Below are 12,539 nucleotides of genomic sequence, written 5' to 3' on the forward strand. Positions count from 1 at the left end.
TTTTTTTTGCAAACCCCCTTCGCAAAGTTGAACAGTCGCTGTGGCGTCAGTACAAGGGGTTTGCCTGACCTTGGTTAAGTTGTGGCTGTTCATCCACGTTTTTACTTCACGGTAGTACCACCAACAGTTGACTTGGGCAGGTTTAGAAGGGCTGAAATGTCGTTTACCGATGTGACATCCTATGAATAGTGCACTTTCGAAGTCAATTAGCACATTTCACCGACCCATTCTGCTCTTACTGCTTTTCTACTGACAGAACAATTCTCCCCGCCTCCTTTGATGCTGGCGGGTCTGCCTCTTGTGACACCTAGTGGTCGGTTCCGCATTACGTACTGGCATCCGAGTAGTTCTGCTCACATAACGTATCTCGCGAACGGGATATAGGTCGATCCATGCTCGTTGGAATGTTTCTGCTTCTGTTATTCTGTAGTCTCACCCATGTCAGTTTTCATTATTATTGTGGTATCCTCCGTCCAGTTTCCAAATTGGGAACCGCTATTTATAACAAGTCTGCTCTTCCAGTGGCGTCTCAAGGCCACATATAGCAGTGCTGAAAAGTGTTTCAGTAAATGAACTACAAAATCACTTTTATCTTACTTTAGTCCCCTTGTTTCAATCTTTCTAGCTGTAAAAGGATATGTGTGTATAGGTTAACACATTGACCGCCCTGAAGCCGCCAGCAGACACAGCAGAGCTTCACACGTGACGGAGTGTGCCCGACGGCGACCACACCGCCGTACCAGTTGAGTAAAGGACAGGCGAGGCCAATTCACATTAGCAAGAATATTTTGAATCATATTAAATAGGTGTTGTACCCCGAGATCATTTGTACTTGACCTTCGTATGTCAATACTTTGAAATAAGGCCTAGGGTGCATGAGACCAACACCGACTCAAAGGAAGGCCTCGGCGCTTGTTGGTGATGTCACGGCGAACGCCAGGTCTGTTTCTAGCAGAAACGCCTGGGCGTGCTTATCACTATAAATCCCTTATTTTTGGACAAAATGTTTGGTATTGTTTTGGATTATGCAGTTTTATTTAGATGAAAGATTTTCTTACTATCGTAAAGCTACAAATGAAGATCATAGTTCTGTATTACTGAATCCTGTCGAAACAAAAGTAGATCGATATGAAAAGATGCTTTGCCCCATTGTAAGCTTCGGAAATTTTACATTCAAGTAACTATTTTTACTTGATCCATTTTGCTATCGAAACTTACCCCAACCCCCTTACAATGGACTCGTTTCTTTTATTTATTTATTTATTTATTTTCGTTTGACATTGTCACTGGAAATGTGAACTAGTTTACATGTGTAGATGTCCAACTGTTGCCAGTCATTATATTACAGTCATTTTCAACGAAAGGGATTCTAAACAGGAAACAAAATAGCTTCACACATCGAAAATAGTGCTGAGCTTAAAGTTTTTTAAACATGCACATTAGAAAAGATAAATATTCCGCTCTTGCAACTGAAACGAGAAACTTTATAAGATAAAAAAAAATTTATTTGATAAAACAAGTATCTCTCTTTTGCCTCTTCTTCTGTCCCCCACCCCCTGCCCCAACGTGTACAACTGCAACATATTTCATTAACATTCAGTGCTCCTCACCCCACAGTCAACCAAGATACCTAAAGAAGAACACCAATATGTTGACAGTTTCTTGTAAAAGCAACCCGTACAAACGTAACTTCCTCAGATTTACAAATAAGGAAAAGAAGCACGAATTCTGCTGCTGCTGGACCATGAAGTTGTTTTTGTATGTCACTCCTTAAAATAGGTGGAAATTTAAGTTCAGGAGTACACTATTTGTTAAGATGTGTAATGAATTGCACAATTAATTGATTGCAAAAATCTCTCAGAACAATGTGTGTTGGTCAACTACCACCAATAGTTTCACATTTTCCTGTGTCAGAGAGGGAGACACCACCATTATGAGTATGCCTGCTGTATACAGTATACAGTGAATGCGGCACACTCAAGGAGCAAGTCTTTGTAGTGACAACTGATGTGACAGGTAGCCCATCAACCCAGGACTATATAATAAGAAAATCAGATGAAATAAGACACTTGCCTCACAGTAAAAAGTTGCATCGATAAGTAATGTATCTTGCTGTGGCAGCACCGCAGTAGCGTATTCCCGATTGCAGAAGATCGAAATGGTGTCGAATTGTTCCCTGCGATAGACTGTCCCAAGCATCTTGCACCTATTGGTGCAATTCGGCGTTGGTTCTTGTAGCCTCTGGAGAACGAATAAGTTCCCGCGGCATCATGTCCAAGAGGTGATCAATTTGTTAGAGATCCTTGTTTGCCACGACGATTGTTGTATACCAAGATAAGGGGTGTCTGTGTAACAGCTGTCGTATGTGGAGTCGTGCTGAAAAAAGCCTTCCCGTCGAAGTAACGGCAGTGGTTACTGCACCCTGCAGAAATAACAAAAGTAACCGCAAGTATTATTGATGACCGCACCCTCTGCACCTCCGACAACGTGAAGACTGAGATGGGACCTGTATACACTCTGTAGTCTGGAATAGGCAGCTCACCGGGTCCACGCCACATTCGTGTACGTCCATCACTCGCATACAGATAGAACCTACTCTTCTCACTGGAAACAATACTGTGTCGTCCCAGTCTCCTGTCGACTCTTTGACGACACCAGTCTTGCTTCACGGCGTCGTGATATCGATAGTAGCGTGACCAGTGGCACACGTGATCTTAGTCTTCCTACAGACGGACGGCTGGAGACACAGACATGTACCTGGATTTCTTTCCTGGATGATGTTCGGCCGATCACCACCACTCGCACACTGAGTCGGTGGTGAAGTGCGTCCATACTGCGCGGGTGTCCAGAATGTGGTCTACAGATGAAGGAATGTTCCACAGATAACTGTTTAAAGCAGCGACACGCCAACAATGCACGGTGGCCAACGTATGCGGCAATCCACGAAACATCCTGTCGGCTTCTCACAGGCTCATAATGCGATCCGATTCAATTGGCTAAGGGTGTTGCAGAGGAGTAAGTAATGGTTGGCGAGGCGGGGTTGTACCCAAGGTTGAATGTTTCACAAACTGTTCAGCTGTAATCTAAACTCAGTAGTTGCCCGTTGAGTCAAAACAAAGGTAGCACGGTCAAGCTACTGAGCGGCAAAAAAAAAAAAAAAAAAAAAAAAAAAAAAAAAAAAAAAAAAAAAAAAAAAAAAAAAAAAAAGTGTGTGAAATCTTATGGGACTTAACTGCTAAGGTCATCAATCCCTAAGCTTACACACGACTTAAACTAAATTATCCTAAGGACAAACACACACACCCATGCCCGAGGGAGGACTCGAACCTCCGCCGGGACAGCCTATGACAGCAGCGCCTAAGACCGCTCGGCTAATGCCGCGCGGCCCCTGAGCGGTGACACTCCCACGGTCCTTAATGGCGTTGCATTTCTTTTCCATTAATGTACAGTCCACTGAGTGTGCGAGCAGAACTGCGGACGGAGTTCCACAGCAATCGGCGCATCTGGGAATAACGAAGCGTTTATCTGGGAATGTCACTACTTCCTTAACTCGATTCAAAGCTTCACACAATCCAAAAATTTCAGGAATCTTCAAGTAGTTCATCTGGTATTTCTTTTCCATTTTTTTTTATTTCAATTCCTTTCCTCCCGTAACCATCAGTCGTGGATTTTTTTTAATTTACTTCTAGACCATGAGATCATGGTAATCCTTGTTGACCCCTAAAGGACATTGGGGAAGACATCGTAGCGGATTTGCTGTCCATAGGTGTCACCTCAGTGAGAAGTAATAACCATTGAATCAGTGCACAGTAATCTAAGAAATCGTCCGTCTCCGTAGCTGACTGTTCGACGTGGCTGACTGCCGGTACTACCAGGGAGTTTTCTTTGGTGGTGGGCTGCACTCAGCCTCTTGAGGTCAACTGAGCTACTCGACCGATTAGCAGAGCTTCCAAGGTCAAGAGAACCGACAACGACTGGGAGAACCGTGTGCCGATGACATGTCCCACGGTACTGCATCCGACGATGCTACTGGCAGAGGATGCCATGGCGGTCGGTGGACCAGAACGCTGAACTTTACCTACTCCAAGAAATCTATAGCAAGTAGCTCTGTAACTGCGTCCGAGGCCACACTAATAAAAGTCACCAATACGAAATAGCACTTGCCCACCACGTTCACTCACAGCTTATCGAGAAGTTGCGTGTGGCTGTGACTGTGTAACAGAAATGCCGTCCAAAGATACCCTGCACTGAACAAAGCCAAGTTGGACCCCGCCCGCAGTTGCAGGGCGTTAGACTCGGCTGTGTCCACCAACTGCTTCATGTCCGTCAACGTGGCTGGAGATGCATTGCGGCAGGTGCCACGGTGCCCTCCAGTCTGCGGGAACTAAATTATCGACGCATAAAAGAAATGGGAGGAAACTGAAACAAGACAACAGTTAGACGTATTGCAAGGATTTATCAGCACTAGTGCTCCAGGAGGAGCCAGGTGAGAGGGTACTCACTCTCTGCGATGGACGGCCGCCCGCTCGACGAGAAGCTGAGCCGCGGGTCGGGCTGCACGTAGGAGCTCTCCGAGTCCCTGCAACACAACGGCACAGCGTGAGTCCAGCTGGCAGCGGCTGCCGCCTCTACAACACAAAGACATGCCTGAAAGGACAGACTATATAATTGATATATATATATATATATATATATATATATATATATATATATATATATATATATATATATATATCATATAATTGATACGCCTAGCTGGACAATGAATCCATCTTCTTCAGTGCGGAAGTTGAAATACGTCTACTGTGGGAATCTCAGAGTAGCGGACATGGAGTTAATGGAGAGGGACTGCGGAGATAGTCCCCGCAGTTGCGACAACGCTGTGTTCCGGATGGCACAGTGGTTAACGCACTTGCCTAGTAAGTAATAGATCCTGGGTTCGAATCCCGGTCCGGTACACATATTCGCACTGAGGAGTAGCGCCTTCGCATCGCTCCTGTCACTTGTTAGGACGATATCGTTATAGGCATGAGTCATCGACAGATGTCACCAGCTGACACGGACGTGAGCTACAGCGCTGCACGTAGTTGTACTAGTAGGCCGTAGAGATCAGAAAATGACGGACAGTGCTAGCAGTCGTAGTAAAAACAATGTTGTAAAGTTATGTTTGACTAATTTTTAATGTATTTGCATAATTATAATTGTTTTATATGTGTAGTAATTAGTAGTGTGAGTGTTGTATTAGTGAAGAAGAACAGAAGTAAATGAAAATTGTTTTGTTTATTCACGAAGTACCAATTAAACTATACAGGGGATTTACTATAATTAAATGTGCAGTCAGTTTATGGTACTAATAAATCGTGAGTAGAACACAAATTAATTGGTAATTTCGGGAGGAGTAATTTTATATTTTATACTTTTCTAAATTTATTTATTTAGCAATTGCCATAGAAAGAAATGTTTTACTATGATTGGTCATTGAAGAAAAGCGCGGGTTAGCGCGGGATAATACTGCAATCTGATTTGCTGTTTGTGATATCAGCAAATCAAAAAAATGCAGGCTCGCGCCAATCTATGCTGGGAACAAAGCCTTTGGTGTGATCTAAGTAAGTCGGGGCTGAGGGTTCGAACTAGTAACATCTCATTGAAAGCAGCTCCGACGAAAGTACTATAAAATCGCGGAAAAATGCTAATTACGAGTTCGCGAAGTAGCAAAAAGTGTATTGAAGTGAAGGGTACAGTGGAAGTCGTGTGGAATTTAGGACGGAATATCAAAATTATTGCTTTTGACTGTTAGTTAAAACCGCGTGGCGTGTTGTGCGGTCTAAGACTGGAACAGGTATTACGTGTAGAGCAGAGTGCACAACATTTAGCAAGCATTTTAATAACTAAACGATCAAGTGAACTCTTAACTTCGGTAACGGGTGTCAATACCAAAAACTGGCTACGTGTGTGATTGTGGTGTGCGTGGGAAGTCTACATTGTGCGCCCACTTAGTACGACTTGGCAGTATTAACTGTGATCTTCATCGTAAAAATACACCTGAAAATTTACGTTGGCAGGTTAAAACTTTTATTTCAGTACTAGCCACATCCCGTTTACCGGATAATTCTATGTATGTTGCGACCTGCAGTAGACAGTAGTGGTCTAGTATTTTCTACTACAGCTTTTAGCTGGACAAATGAACATTGCTGGACACTGGCAGGGCGGTAAAAAGTAAAGTGCCGCGCCACAGCATGTCGGCACTGATTCCGTGTAATGTCCCACTGAAGCTGACAGCCATAATCCCCTTCAATTTACATAGAACATATTTTCGCTTTAAAATTGTTCTGCGGTGGTAAAATTTGGTATGTATTTAGTTAACATATGCATTGCTACTCTGACAGTTTAAGTGTTTGCTATTTCCAAAGCGGAGGTTTTATTTGTCCCCAACTACGTTTACTAAATGTAATAGTTTTTTCAATTCTTGAAACTGTAAAAGTGATGGCAAAGCTGAAACTGAAAGAACAAGCACTTCTTTCTTAATATATGTACCGAATATCTGGTTGTTTCTTAAATTCCAACATGCATTTAAATACGAAGAATTAAACACAGTGTTATAGTACTTACAAAAACTCAATACAGTTCGTACGAAACAGAATATACGCTTTAGCTTTCAGTAACTGATAAACTGTTTTATAGGCAAAAGAAGATAACCATGTCTAGAAACAGTAGTGCCATTGTCTTCTATTGGAGTCAGAATCACAATGACACATTCTGTTATTCTATGTATTGTTTATGTTGACAAGGTAATATAAAGGTTCGTTCTGTAGGTAAAGCAACTAGGAATTTAAGCGTGTAAATTACATACAGTAAATCAAGTGACCCTCTGTAGGGTAAATTTTGCAAAGGTAATTTTGGGAGCCTGTTCGCTTTCACTGCATATGTAAAAAAACTGTTTACTGCAAAGTTCTTGAAAGACATTCCTGTTTTACTAGAGACACAAAGAATAACTAAGAAAAGCTTCAGTAGGATTTTTTTGGATTTGTGCTCTAATTGTTTCATGAGATAACTGTACAGTCCCTCAGAATCAGACACAGAAACAGGCTTCAAACATTGATCTCTATGAATGACATTACAGACGCTGTAAATAAATCACTTTCTGAATTTGGTTTATTACATTAAAGAAACCCCGCTGAAGAAGAAGAAATTACTTTTTGAAAAGTCTCAACAGTCGTTACTGTCCTTACACAAAGGTTTCAGATGACTCTCAATCTAACGTCTTAAGCATCTGATACCTCTGATGAGTTCGTAAGATTAATTAAAGAGTTTGATAAGAGTTGGGAAATGTGAATGTAAAACGGCAATCAGCCAATACCAGTGCAGAAAACATTACAATAAATCCCACTTCTTCGTGTTACCTGGTCGGTCTGGTATGCCCAGACACCTGGTAAAAAGAAGCAGGAAAACTAGTAAACTCAATGACTTTCTGCATGAAATTCATAAAAAAAGTAAGCAATCAGCTCATGCTACTGTCACTAGGGTAATTCGGTTTATGAAAATTATCGTTATCATGGAATATGCCGAGAAGAAAATAGCTTTGTTTCTGTAAAACAACCTGCAGGATCTTACTGTGTCACAGTCCAAAACAGGTCACTTCTACGAAGAGCAAAAGAATATTTGTTAGATTTTGAAAATTTGCAAAAGAGTCTCCAAAGCATTGTAGTCTCCCAGGAGCCCAATGAAACACAAAGCACCTAGCAGCCAAAAAAAAAAGCCTGTAAATGTCAAACAATCATTAAGTTCTCACATCAGAAGACACGTTTATTTGTAATGGAGATAATATTCCGTGTATAACCATCTGTTTATCAGTCAGGCTCAGGTATTAGAAACGTAAATAGAACTGAAAGAACGTTTCATTAACAGTACAAAAAATTTGCACGCGAAGGTAAAAACAGCTGTTTCATTCTGGTAGACTCAAAATCATTGTAAGTTTTCAAAATGTCTTCCTTAACGCACTGTTCCTAAACATTCGTCACACTTTTAGAAGAAGGTGTTCTTTTGTATGAATGAATATAACAAAGCGCCGAGTAGCAGCCGTTGTTGAAGGAAAAACCATGGAAATGGTAACAAGACAATAACTGTCAGTGAGCACTGATTCATATCAGTGGGGCAAGTTGAAAATTTGTGCCAGACCGAGATTCGAGCCCGGGTCTCCTGGTTACTAGGCAGATGCGCTGACCACTCGCCACTCGATCACAGTGATCAAAATAACTGCAAATTCTCTACTTCTCCACATACCACTTATGTAATAATCTCATAACTAACGGGATGTCCCCCACGTGGGAGATTCGAGTCCTCCCGCGGGCATGAGTGTGCGTGTTGTCTATAGCTTAGGTTTGTTTCAGTTAGATTAAGTAGTGTGTAGGCTCAGGGACCGATGACCTCAGCAGTTTAGTTCCATAAGATCTTACCACAAATAAAAAAAAATTGCGGCTTGTTCCCGGACATCCTCGAAAGTACAGGCATCACATACAGGGTGAGTCAAAGAGAACTTACCAACTTTGTAATTATACAGAAATTTAGTGACGTAACTTATAGAATCGGTAATCTGTCACCTTGTAACAAAGAACCTCATGTTCCATCAGTACTTCATTGCACAATCAGGAGCTCTAGCGTAGTACGCAGTTGGAACGGCTACTTTCACTGCTTCGAAGCGTGGTCCCTGTATGTTTGGGTTACATAAAACGAGCTCTGAAACAATTATTCGTCTTAAATTTCGCACCGAAAATGCTATAGAACCTCCAAGCAGGTAAATTTACTCTTGTCAAACGATCTTTGTTGAGACTGGTTGTTCACTAGGACATGATGAATCATCAGGTCGCCCGTTTGTTGATGATTACGTCGAACAAATTAGCGAGAGCTTGGTACGCGGGCAACAAAAACCAACACGACGTGCGTCTCGCGAGACTGGCTTCCACAAAACACTTTTCGGGGAGTACTTTGTAGACGATTACACTGGAAAACATACAGGTTCACAATGAAACAGCACGTTAGTGATGCAGATAAGGTAGCCAATGGAGAAATCTGTGCAGAAATGTTGCAGCGGACATTCCTGATCACAATAATCTTCATCGATGAGTCAACTTGTCATATAAGTGGCATGGTCAAAACCTTCAACTGCATAATATGGGGCAGCGAAAATCCACAGTCAAAGTTAATGTGTTTTGTGCTCTTAGCAAACTGAAAGTGTACGCCCCTTTCTTCTTGACGGAAAAAATGTCACTGGTATCGTGTATCTTTATATGCTTGAAAACTTTTTAATCCCACAGATCGATGTAGATGACCGAGACGCAATGTTTTACTGCCAATAAGTCGGAGGCACCTCATTTTTTCACGGAAGTTCGAGATTTCCTCAATAAACGCTTCCCAAGTCGGTAGACTGGCCGTGTTGGGCCAATCGCTTGACCACTCTTTCCACAGACTTGACACCACTGCTTTTCTTTCTTTGGAGTTTCATCAAAGAAACTGATTACCAGTTGGATGTTCGCTGCATGCCAAGTGGTAATCATATCGAGCTTGAAACTTGTATCTCAATAAATTTTTAGAAAGTTGTAAAGTCCTTTTTGGCTCACCTTGTGTATATAGGACTAATTAAGGCGAGAAAGGCTAATGATCCCTTCAGTGCAAATGCTCATCAAGCTCGATCTCTTACGGGGATCGGCGAAATGCCAGTAAAAACAAGGATAATGGGCAAGGATCACTACATCAGTAGTGATGGGTCCTATCGGAGGTGAGCTATGTTAGTGGGTACAGTTGTATCGACCACTGTATCTGGATGGCAGAGTGGTCAGTGTATTTGTCAAGCAGCACACCCAAGTTCAAATCCCGGTCAAGCACAAATTCTCTAGTTTCCCTATTTATGTAATTCAGTGCCTACTGGCAGCTAATGCTTTTAAATCTCTTGTGTCTTGATGCATAGTGGCTGCAGCAACAAAATAGTGTCTTTTCTTTCAGACATTTCGGAATGAACAGAAACCCCATGTATGAAAATGATGGTAGCAGTTTAGCCTAACGTTTTCACTAGCTTCGAAGGGAGTTATAAGTTGCATCACATTGGACTATCTAAGCATAATTAAAGAAGCACCCAAAAGATCAACAGTACCTCAGTATAAGCAAAGCCAAGAAACGGGGAATATGACAAGATACTGAAATTGAAAATGTGTAAACCGATAGATAATGAATAAATAGTAATCATGTTCTTAGCATAATACGAATGAAACAAGAGTAAATTAGTTTGAAAATGTTTAACACAAGGAATTTATGTTCATATTCAGTAAAGAATGCGAAAAACAAAATAGTATTCTTAAATAATGTGATTCGATTATTGACAAAATTTTTTTTGTATGTGACATTCAGCTTTCGCCTAGCAAACTTCTATGATTGAATTTCAAATTTTATTAAATTTTAAAAGAGTTAATAGTAAACAATAACAGCAAGAATATCGTTTGTTATATTTTTATAAGGTTGAAATGAAAATTTATAATCAATTTTTGGTATTAAAGTGCTAGATCTATATATTATGTACGTCTGTTATTCATTTTAAGGATCTAACTCCTACAGGTGTACTATTACGTTATTGTATGTAATACTTTGTGACAAAATTGCAAGTAATAAGGTAATTAATTTTATCCAAGTTTTTTCCAAAATTAATATGCATTTAATTTTATATATATTGTCATAAAATACAAGAAAGAATAACAGAGAGATTATTAAAGAAGTGTGCCAGAGATTTTAAGTTACATTTGCTGTTTTAACAGGACACGATGAAACAGAAGCGACGTAATATACTGATTAGCTGTTAAAACATGCTGATTTTTATTTTATTCAAGAGAAACAACTGCAGCTACATGGATATGTCGAAGGATATATGAAGAAAGACCTCCAGTATATGCAAGGTGTTGGACTGCTATTCAGACTACAAAGAAAGGAGCGAGTTTAGGATAATGAAACATTTAAATAATCGTGACAAACAAACGTTTGACACCAGTGGTTTGCGCAGAGAGACGTGTTACGTCTGAATACATGAACACCTTGTAACAGAGTCTCTGGAAACCAAAATTGCAGATATGCCTTTAGGAGAAGCAGATTGCATTTGTTCAACATGGCCACCGTTCTTGACAAGGCAGGCTTCCTCATTAATGTCCATACATGTTCAAAATGTTCCGTATGCGTTGACACCAATCCACAATGTGTTCACTGAGTCCATAGACACCGTCAACAGAGCTAGAATATAACAAATATTGTAAATATCTCCACACAAAAATGTCTAACATGTTCAAAATCAAATGGCTCTGGGCACTATGGGACTTAACAGCTGATGTCATCAGTCCCGAAGAACTTGGAACTACTTAAACCTAACTAACCTAAGGACATCACACACATCCATGCCTGAGGCAGTATTCGAACCTGCGACCGTAATGGTCGCGCGGTTCCAGACTGAAGCACCTAGAACCGCTCGGCCACAACGATCGGCTAACATGCTCAAGTTTGGAGACCTGAGAAGCCATGGTAGTGACGAGGCAATGTAGTACTTTGTCGAAGATGCGTGCTATGTATTCCCGAGCAGCCACTGGGAAGTGTGCGGGTGAATAATAACGCGTCTGCCACATACACATACTTTCACCATAACAGCGTTGGCATAACTCCACTTGTCATATGTTGTTACGGGAAACAGCTGTTTTCCAGCCCGACGTCTATCAAGATTATTTGCTTGTTTCATTGTCCTCTATTCACCCCTTTCAGCTGTACCTACAATAAGAAACACCCAATTCATCATAGTAATAAACCTGATGTAAACATTACGTCATGTATTCTTCCGCGTTTGCTTCAGTGTCATTGGATTTCGTTTAACGTGGAGCGGGATCCAAGCTGTGTCTAGTACAGTCACGTACGATGATAAGAATACGTTTTATGGCGTGTAAGACGCACGTAGACCGAGCGATAATGCGGGACAACGACAGCCATCTGCTCCAAGTAACCTGCAAAGATATAAACAGTTGCAGTTGAGTCGTAAAAACAGACGAGCAAAGAAACACTACAGCTTCGAATGTTATTTAATTTTTACAGAGAATGAAATAATATTCGGCAAAACTCCAGCACCAGAGTACGCTTCTTATGTGGCGAGATGGAAAGCAAAGAAATGCTCTAGTTCTCACGTAACATAGCATTCTAATTAAAAACAAGAGTGATGAAAATTTCTGGCTTAAACACAGGGTAATATTTCTGAGCGGGCTATGTGTGATGCAAAATCATACTGCAGGGATTTCACCATACTGTTGAACACTGAAGCCACAGAAAGTATTAATTACAATCAGTCGTCTGGTAATCTCTTAGCCCCTTCCTTATTCGAATCCAAGAAATACATTTCAGTTCTGCAACTGTTACCTGATACGAACGTTGTTAACGAGTCAATCAACAACAGACTCCACGAAGCCAACCAGGCACCGCGTTTTTCTCTTATGAATTACCGTTCTATATCCCGCCAGCGTTCGGCAGTG

General features: G+C 41.1%; 1 protein-coding gene across 1 annotated transcript in view; it reads right to left on the reverse strand.

Moving 5' to 3' along the window:
- LOC124788467 (tyrosine-protein kinase receptor torso-like) overlaps positions 1-12,539 on the reverse strand; it is a 151,629-nt gene that overhangs the window by 76,793 nt on the left and 62,297 nt on the right. Inside the window, exon 7 of the mRNA XM_047255737.1 lies at positions 4,503-4,579. Coding sequence (XP_047111693.1) covers positions 4,503-4,579 — 77 coding nt within the window. The remainder of the gene's footprint in view (positions 1-4,502; positions 4,580-12,539) is intronic.

Source organism: Schistocerca piceifrons, chromosome 3 (assembly GCF_021461385.2).
Source record: "Schistocerca piceifrons isolate TAMUIC-IGC-003096 chromosome 3, iqSchPice1.1, whole genome shotgun sequence".
NCBI classification, from domain to species: domain Eukaryota; kingdom Metazoa; phylum Arthropoda; class Insecta; order Orthoptera; family Acrididae; genus Schistocerca; species Schistocerca piceifrons.